The 25,510-nt window shown below is 37.9% G+C and overlaps 2 protein-coding genes across 3 annotated transcripts in view; both read left to right on the top strand.

The window, feature by feature from the left end:
• The window catches only part of LOC126458075 (juvenile hormone esterase-like), a 179,036-nt gene that overhangs the window by 29,855 nt on the left and 123,671 nt on the right, over window positions 1-25,510 (top strand). The window contains exons 3-4 of one of the 2 annotated variants that reach the window (XM_050094889.1): window positions 505-664; window positions 956-1,141. The exons of the other annotated variant lie outside the window; for it this stretch is intronic. Coding sequence (XP_049950846.1) covers window positions 505-664; window positions 956-1,141 — 346 coding nt within the window. The remainder of the gene's footprint in view (window positions 1-504; window positions 665-955; window positions 1,142-25,510) is intronic. 2 annotated transcript variants of the gene reach the window in all.
• On the top strand, window positions 8,766-24,777 carry LOC126458077 (esterase E4-like). The gene is made up of 5 exons (XM_050094892.1): window positions 8,766-8,942; window positions 17,801-17,979; window positions 21,651-21,798; window positions 21,924-22,056; window positions 24,447-24,777. The coding sequence occupies exons 1-5, from the start codon at window positions 8,900-8,902 to the stop codon at window positions 24,625-24,627; spliced, it is 684 nt and encodes a 227-aa protein (XP_049950849.1). The 5' UTR covers window positions 8,766-8,899; the 3' UTR covers window positions 24,628-24,777.

Here is a 25,510-nt window from a genome sequence, read left to right as displayed (position 1 = left end):
ATTGTTTAAGATTTCTGTCATTTCTTGTTTACCATGTGTCAGCATTATGGAAGCTCTTATATTCTTTAAAATAAATGAAATGGGTAAGGACAGTACACCACAAAATTTTAAAAAATTAAGATAAAATAGAAAATACTGTTATATTCATGATTGCCTTACCAAACCCATCTTATAGCGCAAATCAGTGCACCTTTGTGCCAAAACAATGGTTTCCACATGAGAGTTAAACTTTATAACAAACTTCCCAAAAATATAAAAACAATTACTGATACCAAAACCCTTAGCAAATCTTTAAAGTTATATTTGCAGCAGTACTGCTTTTACTCTACTGAAGAATATTTAAGTGTGTGAAGTTTATTATCTATAATTTTAAATACAAATGCATAGAAATAATTTTTGTACTATTAATATAAATTGACTTGTCCAGTGTCTTATGCATAAGATGCTTTTGTAGACAACAGGACCAATAACAATACAATGCAAAAATGTATACATTCATTTCAGTTGCCAGACAAAAGAAGCAGGCCAAAGAAACCTGTTCTTATCTTTTTTCACCCTGGTGGATTCTACAGCATGAGAGCCACCAGTGATCTGTTTGGCCCAGAATACTTCATGGATGAGGACATTGTGTTGCTGACAGCAAATTATAGGCTGGGGGCTCTAGGTATGATTTATCCATTGCCTTTCCTCTACAAAAACATAAAAGAATAAACTGGATTGAAATAATATTGTTGTTGTGCCATATTTGTACATTATATTCAGTGAATGCTTTGCAATGATACTATGTGCAGTCAGACAGATGTGATAATTTCAACTGTTATCCGTCAACATATTTTTGCTAAAACTAGCAGAAATACAGGCATATTTTACAGTTTAGAGCTGTTATATAAATTCTTTCTCCTGTGGTGAGGTATGTGATAATTTATTTTTGGCATTTATTGCAACATCCTTGTAGGGTTCTTAAGTACAGGAGATTCTATTATGCCTGGAAATTATGGCTTCAAGGACCAGGTAGAAGTCCTACGGTGGGTGCAGAAAAACATTGCTGCATTTGGTGGAGACCCAGAAAATGTTACAATTTGTGGTTACAGTGCTGGGTCAATCAGTGTTCTGCTGCATATGCTGTCTACCATGTCAAAAGGTAAGTTAAAGGTTTAATATATTATAGAACTAAAACATTTATGCAGTGAAATACGAGTAAAAATGCTTTTGTAGTCTAATAATGACCTTAATTTATATGTGGAGGAAAAAATGAAAGACAACAGCAATAGTAATAAAAAGGATGAATGCAAGACAAACATATGCCAAAATTAGGATATACTAACATAGGACAGGAATAGTACAGGCTGACTTTGTAGTGCTTTTGGGCTTGGTTTAGAATAGAAATAGGGCCAAGAGAATTGATGTCTCTATGAATTATTAAATTTTGCTTCAAAATGTTTCATAAAAAGATCTATCATGTATTGTGATTTCAGATACCTTTGTAGTATGTGCCCTGACTGCACTGAACAGTGTATGTTAATTTTCAATTTGCTTTTCAGTCAAAACAATAATATTTCCTTCTTCTGCCTATATTAACCCACATCAATCTAATAAAAAACTTGAATCAAGAAATAATGATACCAGTGTTAGGTACAAATTTTGCCTTGTGCAAGACACATTTTGTTTGTGTTTACTTTACAAAAACATGTTTCAGAACTTTCTTTGCAGAGTTTTTTATTTATTTATTTTATTTTATTTTTTTATTTTACTTATTATGCCATGATTACATCTTGTGGAGGTTATACAAAGTTTGGCTTGTCTCTTTCTATGTACAAAAGAGTGTATTTCTTTACATATGTAGCTAAAGACACATATTACATAGCTCATACATCAAAAATTATGTGTTTATGCTGTGTTAAAACTTAAGCCTAGAATATGAATTTGGAATATAAGATAGTTGTCGAGGACTCACATACCACATGAGAGACTATCACCTACTTTCCTTCTCGTCAGCATGTACGACACTCAATTGTTAACAAAGCCTATTATAATCTATGAGGGCATGGGAAATAGAAAACGAGAGGAGTTCATGAACTTGAGAAGGGAAGTTGGTTGTAGGCTATGGGCAAAGAAGAGGGATTATTTGAACAATCAAATCACAAAAATGGAGACAAGCAGTAAAACAAAAAAACATTAGGGAACTTTACCTAGACATAAATGGGTACAGGAAGGGTTTCAAGGCTAGGACAAATCGACTTTGAGGGGATGCTGGGGGAATACTGACAGACCCCAATGCTATATTAAGTAAATGGAGGGCGTATTTTGAGCATCTATTAAGTGTACACCAGGAAACAGGAAATGAGCAGGCATACGAAATACATACAGCAGAACCCCAAACACCTGAGCCAACGTTAAAGGAAGTAAGAGATGCAATCAACAAATTGAAAAACCATAAAGCACCAGGATCAGATTGCATAACTGCAGAATTAGTTAAAAATGGGGGACAGAAATTGGTGGAAGTAGTTCACAAAGTTATAACTAAAGTATGGAACTCAGAGATGATACCTGCAAATTTTTATTGCACCAATAATAGGGGCTTTTATGCAGGCTACATTTTTGTTCACTTCCTTTTTTGATCCTGTCCTTTCTAGTAGTTTGGTTCATAGTTTTTATGAATCTCATCTCTGTCACTAGAATTCTGCTGTAGTCTTTTTTCAATAGGGTAAATGTCTCTAAACCATAAGTGAGAATTGGTACAAAGTAAATGTAGTATATGGTGGTATTTGCTTTTTGTGGCACTTTTGCTGTTGTGACTCGCCGATCTTTCAAAGTGCCGCCACGCAGTTACGCGCGTCCTCTACATGCGGCGCTGTCTGCCAGCCGTGCGGCGGCAGCGCCACCTAAGCGGCCAGCTAGCCAGCAGCCGCTAGACTTGGACTCAGTTATGATTTGACTGTTAAAGTGTACACACGTCTTACTCTGTTTACTTGATCTGTGACTTTCATATATTGCGTCTTCCTTGAAATACATTTGTTCAACTTGCAAATATAACAATTGGTGATGAGGTAGTGATTTTTCTTTTTCATCGTTGACCCACATGTTTCCAAGGCTACTTTAGAGCAACTATTGCGAGGTCTCATAGAACAGCAAACGCTTCTCACAAAAGTGATTCATGATTTCGTCGCGGCATCAAATGCAGGGCGTCTCTCGTCGTTGTCTCTACCTACTTTCCCTCCTTACGACGAGACGGCAGAAGACTGGTCTGATTACGAAAAACGTCTTCGACAGCACTTCTTGGCATTTCATGTCGCAAACGAACAACCATGTAAGTCTCTGTTCCTTTCATGGATTTCACCTCAAATGTATCGGTTGTTGTCACATTTGGCTCCATTGAAAGATCCTGCGTCTTTGTCCTTTGCTGAAATGTGCTCACTACTGTCCATCTATTTTCAAAAGCAAACACATGTGGTAGCCTCTTGTGTTGCCTTTTATCGTTGTCAAAAACAACCAAATCAATCCTATTGCACTTGGGCTGCTGAACTTCACGGCCTCACTAGAAAGTGTCAATTTGTTACTGAAGTTCACAAAGAATCCTACACTGATTCCATGGTACGGGATGCTCTTAATCGATCGGCGCCCGACAAAGAAGTAAGGCAACGTGCCCTTCAGTTGGCACATCCGACTCTAGATGAAGTCCTATCCATTGCTCAGTCTTTTGAAATTTCTCGCGCTGCTGGAGCGCAAATAGAGGCATGGGGCGACGTCGGGGAAATACAACCTCTGTGCGATGCTGACGAAGCGTGTGGCATGTCCCCGCCGCGGACGTGGCCGCAGTACACTCCCACGCGCAGCCTCAGCCTAACTGTAAACAAACCTCTAAGAAACTGCAGCAAAATCCCACGGAAACTTCCTTCATGTCCCCGGTGTTTTACGAAACATTCACGAGAAGATTGTCCACAAAGTTGGGCCATGTGTCACAAATGCAAAAAAACGGGTCATGTGTCATCCATTTGGAAGTCCGACCGCATACATGATGTTCATGAACATGATGCTGATTCTGATTCTGTGTTGTCTGTCAATTGTACTTCTTCCCTTTCAGGGAAGTTATTCCTCACTGTCCAAATATTTGGTAGAGATGTTCGCATGCAGGTGGATACTGGTTCTGCTGCCACTATCATCAATTCTCAGATGTATCTTCAGTTGGGTTCTCCAATCCTGTCACCTGTCACTAGGCAATTACGGACTTACAATAAACAGAAGATTTCTCTCTTAGGACAATTTGATGCTGAGGTATCTTACAAATCTGTTGTTCACACAGCAACGCGGAGAATCTTTTTGGTTTCGATGCCTTTCGCGTTTTTGGGTTCTCCATAGATGACTCTGTCAATATCATCTCTTATGCTCAATTGGATTCCTTATCAATGACATTTTTGTCCCTTTTTTCTCCTTGGTTAGACCATGCAAACGACTTTGAAGCTCATATCACTCAGCCTAAGTTTTTTCGGGCTTGGCCTATTCCTGTGGCCCTTTGTGATCAGGTCAAATGGGAGCTGGATCGTCTCACTGCTTCAGGGGTCTTGCTTCCTGTCACTTCCAGTGAGTGGTCCTCTCCTGTCATCGTTGCTAAGCCAATTGGTGATATTTGTCTCTGTGGCGATTTCAAAGCCACAGTAAATGCTCAATGCCTTATCGACACTTACCCTATGCCTCAACCTGAAGATTTGTTCACTAAACTTGCTGGAGGCCAGTATTTTTCTAAACTTGACCTGTCAGAAGCTTATCATCAACTTCCTCTCAACGCTGCTTTCTGGCAGTTTCTGGTCCTTAACTCGCCTTTTGGCCTCTATCAATACCAATGATTGCCATTCGGGGTTGCCAGCGCCCCTGCTCTCTTTCAGCGATTCTTGGAACAATTATTGCTCACTGTCCCTGGGTGTATAAATTACCAGGATGACATTGTTGTCACTGGCTCCACCACTGACGAACATCTTCAAAATCTCCGCAAACTTTTTCATGTCTTATAGACTGCCGGTCTTAAGTGTAATCTTCAAAAATCAAAATTTTTACAGGCATCTATCATGTCCTTGGGGTTTCAACTCCCTCAGGATGGTATTCATCTGCTTCAGCAAACTGTCGCTGTGATTGATGCCCTTCCTCGCCCTACATATGTTAAGGAACTGCAGGCCTTTTTGGGGAAAATAGCATACTATCACAAATTTTTACTGTGTGCTGCTTCGGTGGCTCAGCCGTTGTATCGCCTGTTGCATAAAAACGTACCTTTTCACTGGTCCACGTCATGCGATGCGGCTTTCCAGAAATGGAAGACTATGCTGAAACAGGCCCTGTGCCTGGCTACTTATCGACCTGGCCAACATCTTGTTCTTGCCATGGACGCCTCTCAATATGGGGTCGGTGCAGTCCTTGTGCACCGTTTTTCTGACAGTTCTGAACAACCCATTGCTTATGCCTCCAAAATGCTCACGGATGCCCAACAAAAGTATTCTCAAATTGAAAAAGAAGCTTTGGCCATTATTTATGCTCTTCATAAGTTTGGTGTTTTTCTCTATGGATCCAAATTTCATCTTGTTACGGATCACAATCCACTTGTTTCCTTGTTTCATCCATCAACGTCACTTCCCGACAAGGCTGCATACTGCCTCCAGCGTTGGGTTCTTCACATGTCTCGTTTCAATTATGAGATTCATTTCTGGCCACAGCTCAACATGCAAATGCTGATGCACTGTCTTGCCTTCCCATGGGTCCTGATCTGGCATTCGATAGGGACGAACTTTTGTGTTTCCACCTGGATGTTGCCGAGCAGTGGGTTGTGGACAGGTTCCCCATCACTGGGGACCAGCTGGCAGCTACTATGGGTTCTGACCCTACCCTCTCCCTTGTTTTACGCTGTATCCAGAAGGGTTGGCCAGATCGTCCATCCGCCAAGACTTCTGATCCGTTGCGGAACTACTACACTTTGCATTACCGCCTCACAGCTAGGGATGGTGTTATCCTCCTTTCCACCGAAAATGCTTCGCCACGTGTTGTGGTACCTGCATCTTTGCATGCTTCGGTCTTGTGCCTCCTTCACCAAGGGCACTGGGGTGTCTCTCGCACAAAATCTCTGGTGCACCGTCATGTGTACTGGCCCAGCATCGACTCTGAAATCGCACACATGCTCGCTGCCTGCGGCCCTCATGCATCACAGACCGCCGCCCCGAAGTCATCTTTGTCACTGTGGCCTTCGCCTGAGAAGCCCTGGGAACGTATTCATGCTGACTTTGCGGGATCTCTTTTAGGCACTTATTGGCTTCTTGTTATTGATGCCTACTCTAACTTTCCTTTCATTGTTCGTTGCATCAGAGGGAAATAAAAAACACCTTATGCACCTTATGAGAAAGGTAGAAGTGGCAAAGGGGAAAGTCAAAACTGAGAAGAAAAATGTGCCAGATGTAGAAAGAAAAAAGAATTAGTAGTAGGAGAAGTTAAAAGCAAATGATGCATGAGAAACTGAAAAGGAAAAAAGGGAAGAAAGTATATAGCTTCTATCAACAGTGACATCGCTATGGATGACGATGAGGATGATGTTTGGTTTGTGGGGTGCTCAACTGCGCAGTCATCAGCACCCATACAAAGTCCCAATTTTTTCCAATCCGATTTTTTTTTTCACAGTCTAATATAGCCACTGTCATGAATGATGAGGATGATGATGAAATGATGAGGACAACAGAAACACCTAGTCCTCTGGCAGAGAAATCTCTATGGATGGGTATTTAAACAGAAAAACAAAGGGAGCTGAAGGGAACTAATGAATGAACAATACAAACAAAAAACAAGGATAAATATTAAAGGAATAAAAAGGCAGAAAGGTAGACGAATGGACAACAGAAAGAAAATGTAACCTTTTTGCCCAAATTTGACACATATTCTCCAATGTTTGCACCTTTTCTCCAGTGTTTCATTTCTTTCTAATCTTTTACATATTTCATCCTCTAATTTTTACTGTCTTTTTACTGTCTTTTATACAGTTTCAAAATTCTCTTTTATTTTAATCTCCTCATGACAGTTTATTTCTTTCCTCTTGATCCCATCTATCCACATCGCTCTGCCACATGTACCTCTGCAGTTTCTCCTCCATATACATCTGGCACATTGACTGTCCTCTCTGTTAGTTTTTAATTTTCCGTTTTTAAATTCCTATTTATATTTAATTTAGAATTTTCATGTAGCCCTGTCTCATTGTAGCCCTCATGTCTTGATAAGCTACATGGTTTTAGCAGCTAATCCTCTGAAAGAACTTCAGATTTTCCTTCTCTATCCTTGTTTTGAAAATGGAATGCCTGATTCCAAAAAACAGCAGTATGTATGCCCTCTTATGCTTAGTGGTGAATGTTTTATCATCTGCCAAATTAGTGAGTGGACTTATTGTGTGTTTTTAGTCCTTCAATTTTAAATGAATATTAGTTTTTTTAAAGTGGTAGTATATCCTGAGCAAAAGTTGAAGTCATCTGTTAAATTTCTGGGGCAGAAAGAGAAGTGCAGCTGATTCCAATTTTAAAAGTGGGGATCATTTAATACACATACATTCAATCAAAACTATTTCATATGTGTTTCATTTATTCAATGCCTATTGTTGCCTAGATGTATTACACACAATTCAGCTCTTGAAGTATACTAACCAACATTACACATAATGGTTGTAGTGGTGGAAGAGGGGACCTTCCCTATCATATTTTTAAAAAGAAGGAATTGTGAAATGTGAAGCTATAATTGTCACTATGTGTTTTACTTTTTCCTCTTCTCATTAACATGCACTTCATCTGCTGTGGACTCAATTTTTTCAGTTATGTCTATTCTGTCTAGTGTTTTCTATGTATCAATGTAAATAACTTAAATTATCAAATTAGACTAATTGTTTGTTTTCTTTGGGGAAGACAGAACAGATTATGTGAGAAACTTCCAGGGATGATGGAGAAGGGTAAATGTATCAATTTGAGGTGAAGGACCTAGTTCAGAAACAACCATATCAAAAGTTATGGAAATAGTTGTGATATCTATGATAGTGTACCTCTTCTATGGCAAGCTCTTTACAGTCCATATTTTTGGAGGAGGTAGTATGGACCCAAATTTAAAAAAATAATAAAAAAAGTGCAGTATCACATGGGCTCAAAAGTGCATACCTTAAGACCTATGAGCGATTGTTCAGTAGAAGAGATCTGTTTCACAGAAACAATTATGAACAAGTGTTCATAGCTCTTAAGATATGCATCTTAGATCCCATGTTTGCTGTACATTTATTTCTTGTTTTGGTTCATACTACCTCATCCCAAAATTTGGGAAGCAAAGAGCTTGCAGCACAAGAGGTCCACTGCCAGGGTATTGAAACGATTTTCACTCAGGACATTTGACTCCATTGTTTCTGGATGAGTGTCACTTACAGATTGATGCATTTACCCTTCTCCATTGCCCTGAAACTTTGTAAAATCATCATTGAATAAGTAACAGAAAAATTATACAGAATGGTTTCTATTTTTAAACTTCAAATATCTCCAAAACTGTTTTTACAATACAGTCATAATGTAATTATGTCCTAAGGTAGGTGAATATATTTATATCAACACAAGGAGACTGAAAAAGAATCTGAGGCTTTTAGAATAAAGGATTATTTTTGGAGACTATAAAAACTGTAGTAAAAAGATAAGAAAAAAGTGAGACAGAGGAAGGTGGTGGTAGTAATTTGTATTATGTGTCACAGTATTAATTTTGCAGCAAATTTTTCTGACTTTAGGAATTTGTGTATGATCCAATACTGATATACAAAGCAACTATTGAAAAGGATTATGGGAATGGAGCGGAAAGATTTCTAACTGAAGATCCTACAAAACAATTCCTTTCAGGAAATTTTACTCATGTGCCACTGATGACTGGAAGCACTAAAGATGAATTTTCATGGAAAGCTTTGCGTAAGTAATTAACTTATATAGTACTAAATACTAGAATACTCCAACTGCTTGTAAGCAAAATAGTGGAAGAAATTGGTAATTGCGTTCTTTAAAAAAAGTGTTCTATCATGTGCCAGAAGTGATACACAGCAACTATGTAAATTGCAAATCATAATGTTGTGATGGGAATCTGAACATCACTCTTCCAACATAAAAATCCCGTTTGTAAGAACTGTACCATGTTTGCTGTCTGATGTAAACATGTCTGGTAAGATAAGGACAGTATTAAGTCATTAGTCAAGTGTAACTTGGTGACTCACAAGGAACCCCTTGAGTGTGAGATGGCAAGTTCAATCTTTAGTAAGGCTCATTTGAAAGTGTTGGGTTAACAGTTATGATAGGAAAAATATTAGTTGCTAATGACTCACCGTGTGCATCAGAGGGCAACAGAAAATGAGTGTCTAAAGGAGTACTGATAAACCTTGTATTGGATGTGTGTATTACACTTTGCAAATGAACATCTGTGTCATTCAATAAATGTTCAGAACAAACCATTAACACTGAATGAGAAATGGCGTGTCACGGTTACCATAAAGGTTTGCACCATAAAGAATTAAGGCGAACTTCTTGGGAGGTACAAATTGTGCAGGATGGTCAACTAGGTATCCACTCTTAAAGAATGCATACAGAATCATATTGGTGTAAGGGGGCAATGAGGACTGATGGAATGCGATGGCATGCAACATAATGCAAAACATTCTGTCGTGGAGCTTATTGTGAAACTGGCTATCCTATAAGGCATAGCTGCAGATAGTGTGATAATATGTTTCATAGGCATGGAATAAACAAACACCCTATGGCTGAAATTGTCCAGTGGTTCCAGGTGGTATGAACTGCAATGTCACACACTTTTCATGAGGGGCGGTTTGCTTTATATGAGTATGAACTTTATATGCAGACCAGAAATCAAGCACAAGCAAGCTATTTTGAACAGGTATTAGCCAAAGGCAGCACTCATACCATAATAATAATTTTCTTACCCACATTGTCTCACTGTTACCTGCTGTGGCATAAACATTTCCAACTGCCCTTGCAAGATCAAACACACAAGAAAGAACCATAGGGACAAAGGATCACCAACTTTTCACAGCACAATGAATAACTCTGAAGCCAATTTACTAACCAGATTAACAGTTGGCATAATTGTAGACAAATGCACTAAAGTCATTGATGTTAGTTGATCTTAATACAATTCTCTTGGCACCTCCAATTTACAAGGTTCCTTTTATATGCATTTCCTCTTCAAATTCTGATTGGTCAAAGTTGAAAACAAATTCCTTGCTGAATGATTGAATAAGTTTGTTTATCTCATCTACAAGTTTTTGGGCCAATTCTACAATTTGCTGTGCATTGGCAAGCTGACATTTTGTTTGAAATTTCATTATCTTAGGTCTTCCAATTCTATAGCATTGTTTCAAGTTATGCAACCATCGACTGCTTCCCATGAAATCACTGTAATCTTTGTTGGGCACAATTTGATGTGCATAATGTAGTAGGTCACTATCATGTACAGCATGTAAATTGTATCAAGCATTCTTGAAACTCGCAAACACCAGTTTTTGTAACAAGGGCACCTTGTTCTCCCTTGAATATCCATAGCTTTTCTTACGCACTACACGGTCATATTGCTGTGGACTTATTTTAAATCTGTTCATAATTGTCTTCTTATGCATTACACGGTCATAATGCTGCAAACTTATTCAAAATCTGTTCATAATTATTTTTTTACTGTGCTGTGGATGACCTACCATGTACATAATTATGTTTAGTACCCACTCCTTGGCCAATGATTGTCCTTTACTATGTTTCACTGGAGACATGATTTGTTGTTCTGTCCAACAAGGATAATGAAATACATTGCTTGACACCTGTTTCAGTATCACTTTCACATTTTAAGCATGACTCGTCATCATTGTACTCCTCATGTACAGTGTCCACACAGTCGAGTGTATATGACACCACACATTCCACTGACTCATCTAACAGAAACATTAATATTTTATCTGCCACTTTTTTCTCACTCTGTGAAATTCTGTGGGCTCCTTTCTGATGAAACTTCAACTTCAGCAACTGTTGTTGTACATATAACACAATGTTTGCTTTGTTTACTATTGCCATTGCTCTGCTTTGCATCAACACCACTAGCATTGTAGCACTGTGGTGAGTTACTCACCAAGTAAGCAGTTCGATGCTCCTTTAACCTCATGCTGTGCTCACCACAGGATACCTACAGTCCTGCTTCCTGTTGCCATTCACAGCCAGTATTGTGCTTGCGTGGTGGACGGTATGTTGGGCGTCAAATACCATAAACATCATTGGACTCTTGTGACCTCCCACTCAAGGGGTTCCTTGTCAGAATGATCAACATGCCAAATTGTGCATCTGAAGATCCATAGTTCAAACAATGATAACTACTGGACCACTTACTGCACTGGGATTTATTCATGTGAAGAGTCACAAATAGTATTAGAGTCAAGAATGTATGCAGAAGTGCTGGGTCACTGTACATGCATTAGAAATTACTTCAAGGATAAAGAGAAGTGATTTGTTCGTGGCAAACAGAGTCTCACAGAGAGACTGGAATCAGTAACCAAATAGGTGGGAATATCATGCTCTTCACTGAAAATGATAAGGGTGTCACCTCATTTGTTAAATAGGAGCAGGATTATAGCAGGTAAGGAATCAGACCAACATGTAGAAGGTGTAAATTTGCTAGGATAGAACCCAATAAAGTTCTCAGTATCAAACACACCTCTGTGAATGAAGTTAAAAGTGATAGAGTGCTTATAAAAATATGAGTATGATAGAGGTTCAAATAATGTATCAAAACTGGGTGCAGGGTACATAATTTGTGAACTTTACCTCTTTGTAAATGAACAATAAAGGATAGTACTGTGACTGACAGAAGTAACTTTATTACTTTACTTTATTACTATATCTTCATCGTTTACCAGCCATGGCTGGACAGACTGCTTCACAAATACAATGTTTATTAACTAACATTTATATAACACCATATACAAAATTTATATTACAAATAAAAGAAAATATTTATGCAGTGCACAAAAGCACATAGAACAGAGAGAAAATGAAATATAACTAAACAGGAAAGTAAAACTTCATAGCAGCAAATGAAAATACCATAAAGCAAAATGTTTACAAAACCATATAGGTCACACACACAAAGTTTCGTTTTGGCAAAATATGTACTTTAAGTAAAACACAAAATTAAATGTGCAGTTAACTGAGAACATAAAAAGAACATTAAATTTAGGCAAAATTATATATAAAACATAACAATATTTGTCCATTCACTAAAACCACTGTTGAAAAACTCTTCCAAGGAATATAGTGGATGTTGTTTCAAGTCCTGAGCAATTTTTTTCCGAAATAATTCAGGTGGCAGGGATTTCACTCCTGGAGGCAGTTGATTGTACATTTTTAGGGTGACCGTTGGAAAGCTGTCTTGTGTACTTGATAGGCGACACCTTGGCACTTCAATGTTCGTCTTACAGCGAGTGTCATGATTATGTATTTCTTGTCTTGTGCTAAAATTCCTTTGATTTTCTTTTATATAAATGAGGCAGAAAATCACATACTGGCTAAAAACAATCGTGATGCCTAGCCTGGTGAAAATAGGCTTACAGTGATCCAGTCTTTTGCTAGAGGATATGATCATGATGGCATTTTTTTTTTGTAATAGCAACACATCTTTGCAGCCTGAGGAGTGTCCCCACAACAACAGTCCATAGCTAATGTGGCTGTGGAAGAGTGCATGGTAGACTATTGTGAGAAACTGGTCAGTTATTACCCTCTTCAGCTTCCTCAGGAGGTATATCACATGAGAAAGTTTGGTACATATATATGCAGTGTGATCATTCATGGAGAGTTTGCTGTCAATCTTGAAGCCCAGTAGTCTGACAGTCTCCATGTTTTATTGGTCTTCAATGTTGGTTAGACTGCATATCAAATATTGGGTTTTTTCTTCATTTATCTTCATTTTGTTTATGATGAACCATTCTTTTATTTCTTCAAACATCAAATTTGATGCACCAAGAGCTTCTGCAGCTGTATGTCCTTTGGCAATAGGGGTAGTGTCATCTGCAAACTGCAACATTTGACTATTACAGCTCATATCATTGACATGTATGAGGAATAGGAGAGGTCCTAAGACTGGTCCTTGGGGCACTCCATGTTCCAGTTTTTGTTCAAGAGAAGTTGCTCTGTGCACTGATACTACCTGCTTTCAGTTTTCCAAATAAGATTGGAGTGTTGATAGAACAACACCTCCAACACCATAGCATCTTAACTTGGCTATTAGTGTTGTGTGTGAGATGCAGTCAAAGGCTTTGCTGAGGTCACAGAGTGTCAGTGCCACACTCTCTCTCTCTTCAAAACTCTGTCGAATCGTTTTTAATAAGTCCAGTGTGGCTACTTTGTAGTGACACCAATCAACTGAAGTTGGGACTATCATCAGCCCTTCTTATGCCTGCCTCTCTATCATTTACAATAGGATTTAATGCCACAGTGTACAAAGTTGTTTGCTGACTCTATGATTTGGCTTTCATAATGGATTCTGTATAGTTGAAGTTAACAATTGTCTCAATAGTGAAATTCTTAATGAGTTAATCATAGGGACAATCCAATGAGGATTTTTTGCAATCCTACAAAGATTTTCTTGACAATGTAAACACATTTCATTAACTAGTGACTGTTAGTGGTGCCAAGGTTGGTGTCAAGCACCTAGCAAATGAGACAGGAACTGAAATTGAGGGTAGCGAGGTGTAAACTGAAATGCTTAACTTCCTTTTCAAATGTTCCTCTACAAAGGAAAATCCAGGAGTATTGCCACAATTTAATCCTTGTACCACTAGGAAGGTGAGTGATATAAGTATTAGTGTCAGTGATGTCAAGAAACACCTGAAATCATTAAAACTGAACCCCAAGGCTCGATGGAATCCCTATCAGATTCCATACTGAATTTGTGGCTGAGTTTGCCCCTCTTCTAACTATAACCTATAGTAGATCGCTTGGACAAGAATCCGTGGCCAGTTCTTGGAAAAAAGTACAGGTCACACCCATCTACAAGCAGGGTAGTAGAAGTGATCCACAAAACTGCTGTCCAATATCCTTGACATCAATGTGTTGTAGAATCTTAGAACATATTCTGAGCTCATACATAATAAGATATCTTGAACAGAATGACCTCCTCAATGCCAACCAGCAACCACCATGGATTCTCAAAACATTGATCATATGAAACCTAACTCACACTTTTCTCACTTGAAATACTGAAAGCTTTGGACCAAGGCAGTCAGATAGGTGCAGTACTTCTTCATTTACAAAAAGCATTTGACTCAATACCATACATATGCTTATTGTCCAAAGTATGATCATACAGAGTATCAAGTAAAATCTGTGACTGGATTGAGAACTTTTTGGTAGGGAGGACACAGCATGTTATCTTGGATGGATAGTCATTGTCAGATGTAGAAGTAACTTCAGGTGTGCATCAGAGAAGTATGTTGGGACTCTTACTGTTTATGTTGTATATTAATGACCTTGCAAACAATATTAATCATCAGACTTTTTGCGGATGATGCAGTTATCTCTCATGAGGTACTGTCTGAAAGACACTGCATAAATATTCAGTCAGATCTTGATTAAGTTTGAAAGTGGTGCAAAGAATGCCAACTAGCTTTAAAAGTTCAGAAATGTAAAATAATGCACTTCACAAAATGAAAAAAATGTAGTATCCTATGACTGTAATATCAATGAGTCACTGTTGGAATCAGCCAACTCAGACAAATACATTGGTGTAACACCTTATAGGGATATGAAATGGAATGATCATGTGTGCTCAGTCATAGGTAAAGTAGGTGACAGACTTTGGTTTATTGGTAGAATTGTGGGAAAGTGCAATCAATCTACAAAGGAAATTGCTTAAAAATCACTCGTGTGACTGGGTCTAGAATATTGCTCAAGTTTGTGGGAGACATACCAAATAGAACTAACAGAGGATATTGAACATAGGTGTATACAGAGAAGAGCAGCATATATTGTAACAGATCTGTCTGATCCATGGGAGAGTGTCACAGAGATACTGAAGGAACTGGACAGGAAGACTCTTGCAGATAGATGTAAACTATCCCAAGAAAGTCTATCAACAAAATTTCAAGAATTGGCTTTAAATGGTTATGCTAGGAATATACTACAACCTCCTACATATTGCTCACATAGGGATCATGAGGATAGTATTAGAATAATTACTCACGCACAGAGGCATTCAAACAATCTTTCTTCCTGCATTCCATACATGAATGGAACATTAAGAAACGTTAATAACTGGACAATGGGACATACCCTCTCCCATACACTTCGCAGTGGTTTGCAGAGTGTAGGTGTAGATGTAGAATTAAAAAGTCTCCTGCACACACATTTGAAAACAATGTTTGATCTTAAACCACAGTTCCTCTACATTTTCTTTTACAGACATTCTGTGGTACCATATGAGCCAAAGCTATGCAATAGTGGAATAATTCACAACATACATAGTTCAGAGAATTTCTATAAAAAATTAAAAATAACATGAATGCAAAAGATGTGCAATGTTATAGAAAATAAACATAGCTCACCTTAGACTGTTGCTCCATGTGTGTGGGACCCATAACAAATAGAACTAACAGTATGTACTGGAAGTATACAGATAAGGGTTGCACAAATGAATACAGGTTTTTTGATCCTGCGAGAGTGTTACAGGATCATTGAACAACCAGAACTGCAGACTCTTAATACAGCTGTGAACAATCCTGTGAAAGTGTGTATATAAAGTTTCTAGAACAGTATTAAGTGAGGAATCAACGAATGTACTACAGCCTCCTGTGTATCAATCCTGTAGGGAGTGGGGAGACGAAATTAGACTAATTTCTGCACCCCCAAAGGCTTCCTGGACTGCATACACGATCAAACAGGATGAAACCCTAACATGTGGTACAATAAAAGTACCCTCTGCCATATAATTCTGTGGTTCCTGTAATACACTGTGGCTTGTATCAAAAATACAATCATTCTGTTTCTTCTGTATTTATGTAACTGTTTGCTTCACTTTTGATAATGATACTTATGAGTTTTTGCTTCAAAAATTCATCCAATAATCCAATGCGCTTAATCAATAATTTTATGAAAAGGTCAGATTGCTACTCACCATATAGCAGAGATGTTGAGTCGCAGATGGGCACAACAATGAAAAGACTGTCAAACTTTCAACCAAAAAGACCTTCATTGGAATTAGATGACACACACACACACACACACACACACACACACACACACACACAGAGAGAGAGAGAGAGAGAGAGAGAGAGAAAGAGAGAGAGAGACATGGAAACTCCATGCACAATAGAAACTCAAGCACACATGACCAGTCTCCGGCTACTGAGGACAGCCAAAGACTGTGGTTGTGTGTGTGTTTTGTGTTAGCATGAGTGTGTGCGTGTATGTTGTCTAATTTGGAAGACCTTTTGCCTGAAAGCTTACTTGTTTCACAGTCTTTAGTTGTGCCTATCTGCCACTCAACATCTTTGGTATATGGTGAGTAGAATCTAACCTTTTCATAAAATAATGATTATTCCATCTTGGATTTTCCATTGCATAACAATAATTTTGTCGTTTATGATTACACATTTTATGATAGCTTTCACAGTATCTTTATTGATTGGTTTCTAGTCATACAGTCTTCTGTATGCTTTAGCAAAAACAGGGGTACACAGTGCTGCAAATAAAATTATTGATAACTTACCCAGTGATATAAAATGTCTGACCGACGGTTGTGACTCACCGATCTTTCAAAGTGCTGCCGCGCAGTTATGTGCATCCTCTACATGCGGCACTGTCTGCCAGCCATGCAGCAGCAGCGCCACCTAAGCGGCCAGCCAGCCGGTGGCCTCTAGACTCGGACTCAGTAATGATTTGACTGTTAAAGTGTACACACATCTTACTTTGTTAACTTGATCTGTGACTTTCATGTATTGTGTTGTCCTTGAAATATATTTGTTCAACTTGAAGTTATAACACAGATTTCGAAGCAAAATTTGAAAACAAACTGAAAAAGTTTCTCCTCGACACCTCTCCAATTCAATAGAATAATTTCTATTATTCATTTGCCCATATTTACACATAAATTTGTTACGGGAATGTAAAATGACTCATCCATGTCACTACAATTTATCAAGCAAATTATCCATCAAACATGAAACTAATTAATTAACATTTATAGTCACTGTGACTTGCACTAGACAAACTTAATTTCGAAGCAGTGGAGGAAGATATTCAACACATTGACTGCTGCATGCAAACTGTTGGACGTTTCACCGCCAGACCAGCCCATGGTGCAAGACTCTTATGTGACAGCCAGCAGCCTCATGTTAATTAACAAGTACCTCATTTCGGTTAATGTGTTAAGAATGGTTTTGGTTCTTTATCCACCATTGTCTTTAGGAATATGATACACATTTTTGCTAAATGGTTTGTAGGAGAGTTTCACATGTACACCTTAAGTGTAATCAGTTGTTAATCTCCTTTTTACAAGTTGCCATTTTTAATGTTTTCTCGGTCTAATAAAGTATTCATTTCTGAATTTCAGTAAGTACATCCAAGGCCACTCACAGTACATGATGAAGCTATTGAAATATTGTGCTGAAAAAAGAAATGTCAATCCACTTGAATACTTAGATTTATGTCTTTCTAAGTTACATTTAACTATAACTTCCCTATTACTGTCAGGAATATTTCTTTACCTATTCGTTTAACCCACATTTCAGAGGTTCTTGCAAATGGTTCTGCAGCTGAAGAAATGACTGAGCACTATGAAAAGATTTTTCCCATTTGTTTTCTGTATGAGCAAAACACAGAACATTCCCACACAATCAGCAAGAATTTGAGGAGTTTCTACCTTCACAATCAGCCCATAACAAATAATACAAGGAATGAGCTTGGAAAAGTAAGTAAAAGAAGGCAATAGCACATTAGTTGTGTAAGTTATAGTTATGTGGCAATTTAAGTAATTGAGGATGCTTGTTGAAACTTTGCTGTTTACTTGGCAGTAGCAGACAATAGGTGACACAGATCATAGTGGTTGGTTCAGAGGCACTTTTAACAGGCAAAAGATGAAACACACAGTCTGAGATGGAAACTGGAAACCACCCAGGATCACAGCCTACAGAAACTGAAGAACAAGATGAAAGAAAATAAAAAATGCTATTTTAACCATTATGTAATAGGGTAGACTAGTGTGGAGAGCTGTATCAAACCAGACTCCTAACTGCAGATCACAACAACGAGATCAACAACAAAAAGTTTAGGAGTGACAGAGAGAACAGTGATCAAGTCAGAAATACATACTGGATATACTGCAAATAAAGGCACCTACAGAAACTGAGAAAAGAGAAAGCAGTTAAAGAAGAAGAGGAAAACAATGAAACGAATTTGCCAAAATGAATGTGAGGAAAGATTAAAAGAGAAATGAGGGGATGGGAAATGGAGAAGCGAAAAGTAAAACACGATGATTGGAAAAGGAGGTGGATGGAAAGGAACCAAAAAAGTGCTTCTACCAAGTTTCCACCTGCAAATTTCTAAGATGCTGACATTGACAGGAATATTACAAATCACCTGTATGTTAGAGCCAGCATTAAGATATTTGCTAATTCACCTAGTAATTGAGCTGGAGAAAGCAATGTTGGGAGGGTGTTTAAGAGACACTTTGCAGTGGTGGGTGACACAAATATAAACCTTATGGCATTAAATTAATCATGAAAATGTAGAGGATATGACTAGAATGACACAGAGCTTGCAAGAGCAATTAAAATTACTTTGGTGCTGTGGAAAGAGTAGCAAATAGGAGCTCATTTTCAGAAAATAATAACCTGAGGGACAAGATGACTTTTGCATTCCACACTGTGGTAGTAATGGAAAGGACATCTACTGCCAAATGGAATACTGCTGATTGCTGAGAAATTCAACAAGCAATAAAATAAGGGCTAGCTGAAAGTTGGATAGACAGCATTAAAGAATGTGCAATGACATTTGGAAAAGAACCACAAACTTATCAATGAACATGAGGTTCTCAGATGTTTCTGAAAGTTCAGTGGAGCATCTTCAGCCTCAGTTCGGATGTGGTCATTGTATCGTAACTAAACAAGTGACTGTTACCTACCCTCTGTAGCTGAGGTTGCTAACATATGCCTATGTGCTGGTACTTGACTCAGAGGTAGCTGGTGTGAATCCTAGCAAAGGAAGAAATTTTCAGCACCAGTACTGGCCAGCAAGAAAAGGAGAGGCATAGGACTCCTGATCATCAGACTTTACACCAGTTTGCTTGATTAAATACAAAACATCTGTGCAGTGTCTCATGGAGTAAGACCATAGGGCCCAGTTGTTGATGAACAATCTGTTGAATGGGGATCTTAAATTCGGTGGAAACCCTGGTGTTTTTTGAGAGGAGTAGCCTACATGCCATCATTGGCTTTCAGTCTCTCTTTTCTCTCATAGTCATCATACAGTACAAACATGACACCACACTACACTACACACACCATTCATTATAGTCACTTACACCCAAAAGATACAAGGAAGATACAGTTATCTCACGCCATGAGAAAATCGTGTGCGGGGACAAAGAAAACCTTTTCTGATTAAGAGCCTGAAAGTATCCCTCAGGGTCTCCCAGCCAACAACGCAATACAACTCTTGGTTCTTGGGTGCAAGGAAAAGAGAAATTCTCTGATTCCAAGGACACTCACCTTTGCTCTTTGCAAGCTTGCCATTCAAAGGTCAAATTGTGACTGACTGCAATGAAAGGAAAGATGATCACATGTTTTCTTTCAAGTGGCCGAGACTGAAAAATATATCAACAAATAAACAGATGATTCAAATGAGAAATATTGGTGTAAAGAGTTGACGTCAAAGGTGACTACTAAGGTGCGGGTGTGGCATGAACAGAGATTTGTATTACTCCAGTAATACTATAATGTCTTTAACATATGAATGAAGACACTCTGACAATATATTACTGAACTTGAGCAATCAAAATAAATTTATATTGAGTGTCAGAGTGGTTAGCTTTATGTTCCTTTTGAAGAGGCCAGGAGGAGAAAGAAGTGTAAGAACTGCTGCAGATTCAGACAGATTAAGCAATTTTGGCAAACATCCTGTTTCTGAAACTAGTGGGAGATTTCCTTCAATGTAGAAAAATGAAAGATAAAGCAAATGAGTACAGGAAAATATCCGATAATTTTCAAGGTTCAGTAACATATATCGTCCACCATGCAGTTTCCAGTGTCTTGTCAAGGATTTGTGTAAGGCTTGCGATATCACAGCAGGAACTTGGAATCCTTAGGTTCTTTTGGTAGTGTGTTTGATCCATTGGCATGGTGTCTTGATTGCAGAACCTGTAAAAGGCAGTACGTAAGAAAAGTAACATGCCATTGAAGATTAGGTCCTTAGAGATGGAGTATGAATTTAGACTGGACATATGTAGGGCAGGAAATTGGCCCTGGCCTTGTCTTAAGAACCATTCTATCTTCTGCGTGCAGTAATTTGGATAAGCAATCAATGGGAACCCTAAACTGGATGGTCAAATGGAAATCTAAATCTTCCATATCAAGGAATGTAAGCTAAAGTGACAGAGCTAGTACAGATACTTCTTCAAACATAGTTAGTGTTTAAGTATCCCAGTAACAGTTGTGGCCCCCACTGTCTTCTGGAAAACTATGATTGAACCCTCCAATGATGAATCAAATGCTCTCAGTCCTTCAAAGTTGACTGGCACCTGGGACATAAACTATAAAAGTATACTGGATAGTTCATGGAATTCTGAAATGTGATAAGTCTTGAGAGAGATGGGGAAGGAGTACAAGCAAGTGAAATCTATGAAAACAGTTCATGAAAAGCAGATGTAATGATACAGTTTTATCAGAGATAATGGCTATTTGTTGGGTAATGTATTACCATGTGTGCCACATATAGAAAGACACTGACAATAAAGCTGTATGTTGTTACAGTAAACATGAACAGTGATGCTAGAAGTGACCATTTATCTTCTTCCCACCACCTACTGGCCTCAAGACGCATCCTGCTACTGCTGTATGAGATTCATTGGTTATTTTGTAATCAGAGAGATCAATTTCAGTTGGATTGGCAATGATACCAATAGGCACTTAGACCTGTAGCACTGCATACATAGGAGACATAAAAAACAGGAAATTAGTTCTGATTATGGAGATAGTTCCAGGAAGCTTGAGATTTTATAGTGAAATGTCAAAAGTTATCAGTTTGTGCAACTGTTACTGCCGAGTAAATTCAAATCTTTCTTATCTATATTACATTGTAATTTGATTATGGTGATGTATGAGGTAACTCTTCATGCAAAATATTTTTTGAAACATAAATGTGTAGCAGCTTCTTCCAGTCATTGAGCTTCTGGTACGTATGCAATGCACTGCATCTTCTGTTGCCCCCACTATACCTAGGGGCTAAGTATCTCTAGGATGGCTGCCCAGCAGCTCCTTTGTATAGTGCTGTATGCACTACTCCGCTATAAACTAGACTTAAGTGTATTGTGGAGCAGAGGTATTATTGTATGTTATCTTTAACGTAAGACCACTTTTCTTTCAGCTGTATGCTGATTCAATTACGATATTCCCAGTATATCGGCCGGCTCAAATACTATCCAAAATAAACACAATTCCAGTGTATTACTACCAGTTCACTTATCAGGGGAGATACAGTTGGGTGGATGCACCTGGAACTACTACACCTTATGGTATGCAAAGTTTAGAGAAACTGCAGAATGAGCATTCTGGACAAAAAAAATCCAGTTTTTGCTTCAATCTGATTTTTACTTTTAATGGAATAATACATACATAATTCTTTTTCTTTCACATAAAGGTGTCGTGCATCATGATGATCTCATTTACTTATTCTACATTTCAACGCTTTTCCCATTCTTTAATAAGGATGACCCTGAATACATAACAGTGAAGAGAATGACTAAAATGTGGTCCAATTTTGCTAAATCAGGGTAAGTTGCAATAAAACTAATTACATTCATAATAATATAATGGAAGGAAACATTCCACGTGGGAAAAATATATGTCTGCTTGTGTCTGTATGTGTGGATGGATATGTGCGTGTGTGCGAGTGTATACCTGTCCTTTTTTCCCCCTAAGGTAAGTCTTTCCGCTCCCGGGATTGGAATGACTCCTTACCCTCTCCCTTAAAACCCACATCCTTTCGTCTTTCCCTCTCCTTCCCTCTTTCCTGATGAGGCAACAGTTTGTTGCGAAAGCTTGAATTTTGTGTGTATGTTTGTGTTTGTGTGTGTGTCTATCGACCTGCCAGCGCTTTTGTTCGGTAAGTCACCTCATCTTTGTTTTTACATTCATAATAATATTTATTGCTAATGTGAAACACTCAGAAGTTATCCATGCCAGATGTTTCTACATCAGATATTGAGAAATACTCTGCATCCCTCCCCATCCCTATCCCAGTCTCCTTCTTACACCCACCACCCGGTTGCTTCTCCCATTGTGCACTGCTGCCCAGCAGCCAGAGACTGTGGTCCTGTGTATGTGAGTTGCATTTATGTGTTATGCTGTCAATTTATGATAAGGGCCTTGTTGGCCAAAAGGTAATTGTCTGACAGTCTTTTTGTTGTGCCTAACTGCGATTCAGCATCTCCGCTATATGGTGAGTAGCAACTGTCCTTTTCATAATATTGTCACATTCCGTCATGGATTTTCCATTGTTTGAAATAAAAACTAAGTAAAAAAAATGAAATGTAATAACAAAGGAAAAGGAATGAAAAATGGAAAAGTGTGAATAAAAGAGGAATAACAGTTTTCTTTTGCTTTCATGTTGTTCCCCCTATCACCCTCACCTTTATCTGCTCTGAGAAATGCTCCCACCAGCTAATTATAAGTAGATCTAGAGTTTGAGCCACAAAGGACACAGGGCAGGCAGCTTTTTATTTAATTAATTAACAAATAGCACAAATCATATTATATTGTTACTTCCAATTACTACTGCGAAATCCAGTGCGGCATTTTGTTACTGCATTTCTCCAGTTCAGGGTTATATGTAGTTTTGGTGCAAAATATAAAGGGTGGAAAAGCCCCAATGGTCCATGTGTTGGCATTTCAGATGGTAACGTCTCCATTTTTACTTAGTCAATAGGGCTGCACAGCAAGAGATAGGTACAGACTGTGATGAAACATGATAGCATAACTTTGTATTTAAATTTTCCACTTGATGCTGTTTACACAAAAAGGTTCCAAAAGGCAGGAATAGAATATTTGTGGCTTGAAGCAGAGGAAAACCAATTCTACCCTCTGATGCAACTTGAAACTTCACTTAGTGATGCCAACAAACTTAAATGATTACATACTCTGCAACTGTCATGCTCTGCAGTTCCATAGCTGTAAGAGCATCAATATACTTGTATATGGTTCCATGATCTCTCAGACCTGGCGTTCAGCGTGAAGCATCAAAGCATATAACATTTCTCTCCTGCTGTTAGGACTGTGATGGCAACATGAAATATGGTTACAAGCTTTATGTATTTTTACATCAACAGCAGTAACCTGAGTATCCAGTTGTGGTTTAGTATTGACTATCGCATCTTAGACATGTCCATAATCTTAAGACTTAAACTCTAAATGAATTGTCTCCCATTCTTTCTGCAGTCAATCTGCGTATTCATTCCTTGAGTCACTCGAGTATAACTGCTTGTCTTACAATTGTTATCAAAAACCATAATCCTTAAAATTTACATCATTCCAGTAGAAGGTCCCAGTCAGAATATAAATAATGGAAGGAGTAAAGGAAACAACTCTTATTTAGTTGAAATGCTGAGGGGTCGATAGGCGCTAAAAATGTTGCCAAACTTTTGGCAACTCTGAATTCTTCAGAGTTAACTAGTACACCATGCATGCGTGTATTGAATGTTTGAAACTGGTTCCTTCATTCAGAGAATTGACTACAATATGCAAACATTAGCTGTCCATTTCTATGACTGCGACACTATCTTGACTAGCAATATTGTACCAGATCGACCACACTCAAACTACATGGCGAGTTGTTACCTTTATTCCTTCCATTATTAAAATTTAAATTAGAGTTTTTAATTTAGTAGTTGGGTGCGGAAAAATCACCAACATTACAGTGTGTAAGTACCAGCTAGCTATGAACGTTATGCAAAAGGGAAGTCCATCAGGACTTTGGATAGATTGCAATCACTGAAACTGATGGCTAATATTAGCATACTGTGATCAGTTGTCTGAGTGAAAGAGTCAGTTTCAAATATCTGATGATTTCTGTCTTCAGTCTAATCTATTTACTGTATACACATTAATTTTAAGAGTGAGAAACTAAAGTGAAAACTATAAATTAAACTAAACTTTCATGTTTCAGCAATCCAACATCAGAGAAGGATGACACAGTAAATGTGGATTGGAAACCACTTACAGCATCTCAGAAACAATATATGGAAATAGGCTCACAACTCACAATGAAGAAGGGTTTATACTACTATGATCGCATGTCTGAATGGAACAAACTTTTTCCACTGCCCTGTGTTAGTGCTCACAAATGATATCCTTGATACTGTTTTTAATTACAGGTGATTAAAAAGTATATGACACACAGAAGCATATTTTACAAATGCACCAAAAATATTTTACTTACTGCTGCCTGGCTGTTGCCAATGTATTTAAGTTAAATGAATAAAAATCAGTTTAAACAGCTTCTTTTTATTGACTCCATAAACCTTAATGTTTACTGATATCTAAATTTTACATAATTTTTTGTGTGAGTATATCCACTATTTCCATTTAGTATTAGCTCCCTCAATTTCTTATTATGGATACTGATTAAACATGGAATCCACAATGTTGGTAATTTTTCTGAGACTGGCATAGAATTATCTAACATTCTTTCCCACTATCATGAAAGGGTTTGCATACTTTAATTTCCTGTTACCTTACAAGATAGTATTGTATGACAATGCAATTAAAGTAAATTATTAACCTATAGGAATCACTGAAAATATTGTGCTACATTAACTCATATATCAGGCAACATGTATTACGGAAGTTTGGTGATTTAATACTTATGTACAGGTGTATTTCCTATATTGATGCTTGGGCTAAACAGTAATTGTCAATCATGACACAATGCCATTGTTCACAAACACACTAACTTCACCAAATTACAGTAAAAAGTTTATTAATGTGGCACAGGGATGTGCAGCAAACACTTAGAAGATATAAGACAGATATTTTCCAAAACAAACATGTTACAACAGCTCACTACAGAAGATACTACTGAGTGATCTGGAATTAAAACCAGAGTGTTGGTGCATGTTCCAGCAATGAGATAATTCAGTATATAAAGAAAAACAAAGGGGCTATAAACACATTTATTACAAACATTCAAAGTAAAATGAGAACATGTAATTACATTACAATGCACACATA

The sequence above is a fragment of the Schistocerca serialis genome, chromosome 2 (assembly GCF_023864345.2).
Source record: "Schistocerca serialis cubense isolate TAMUIC-IGC-003099 chromosome 2, iqSchSeri2.2, whole genome shotgun sequence".
Lineage (NCBI taxonomy): Eukaryota > Metazoa > Arthropoda > Insecta > Orthoptera > Acrididae > Schistocerca > Schistocerca serialis.
The sequence above is the reverse complement of the archived record's forward strand: the minus strand, read 5'-3'. Positions and strand labels throughout refer to the sequence as shown.

Excerpts from the sequence above, each read along its gene's own strand:
- LOC126458077 (XM_050094892.1), top strand. The coding sequence starts at position 8,900 with ATGACTGGAAGCACTAAAGATGAATTTTCATGGAAAGCTTTGC. Across the intron at positions 17,980-21,650 it reads CAAGGAATGAGCTTGGAAAA|CTGTATGCTGATTCAATTAC; the intron begins GTAAGTAAAAGA and ends CTTTTCTTTCAG. Across the intron at positions 21,799-21,923 it reads TGGAACTACTACACCTTATG|GTGTCGTGCATCATGATGAT; the intron begins GTATGCAAAGTT and ends TTTCACATAAAG.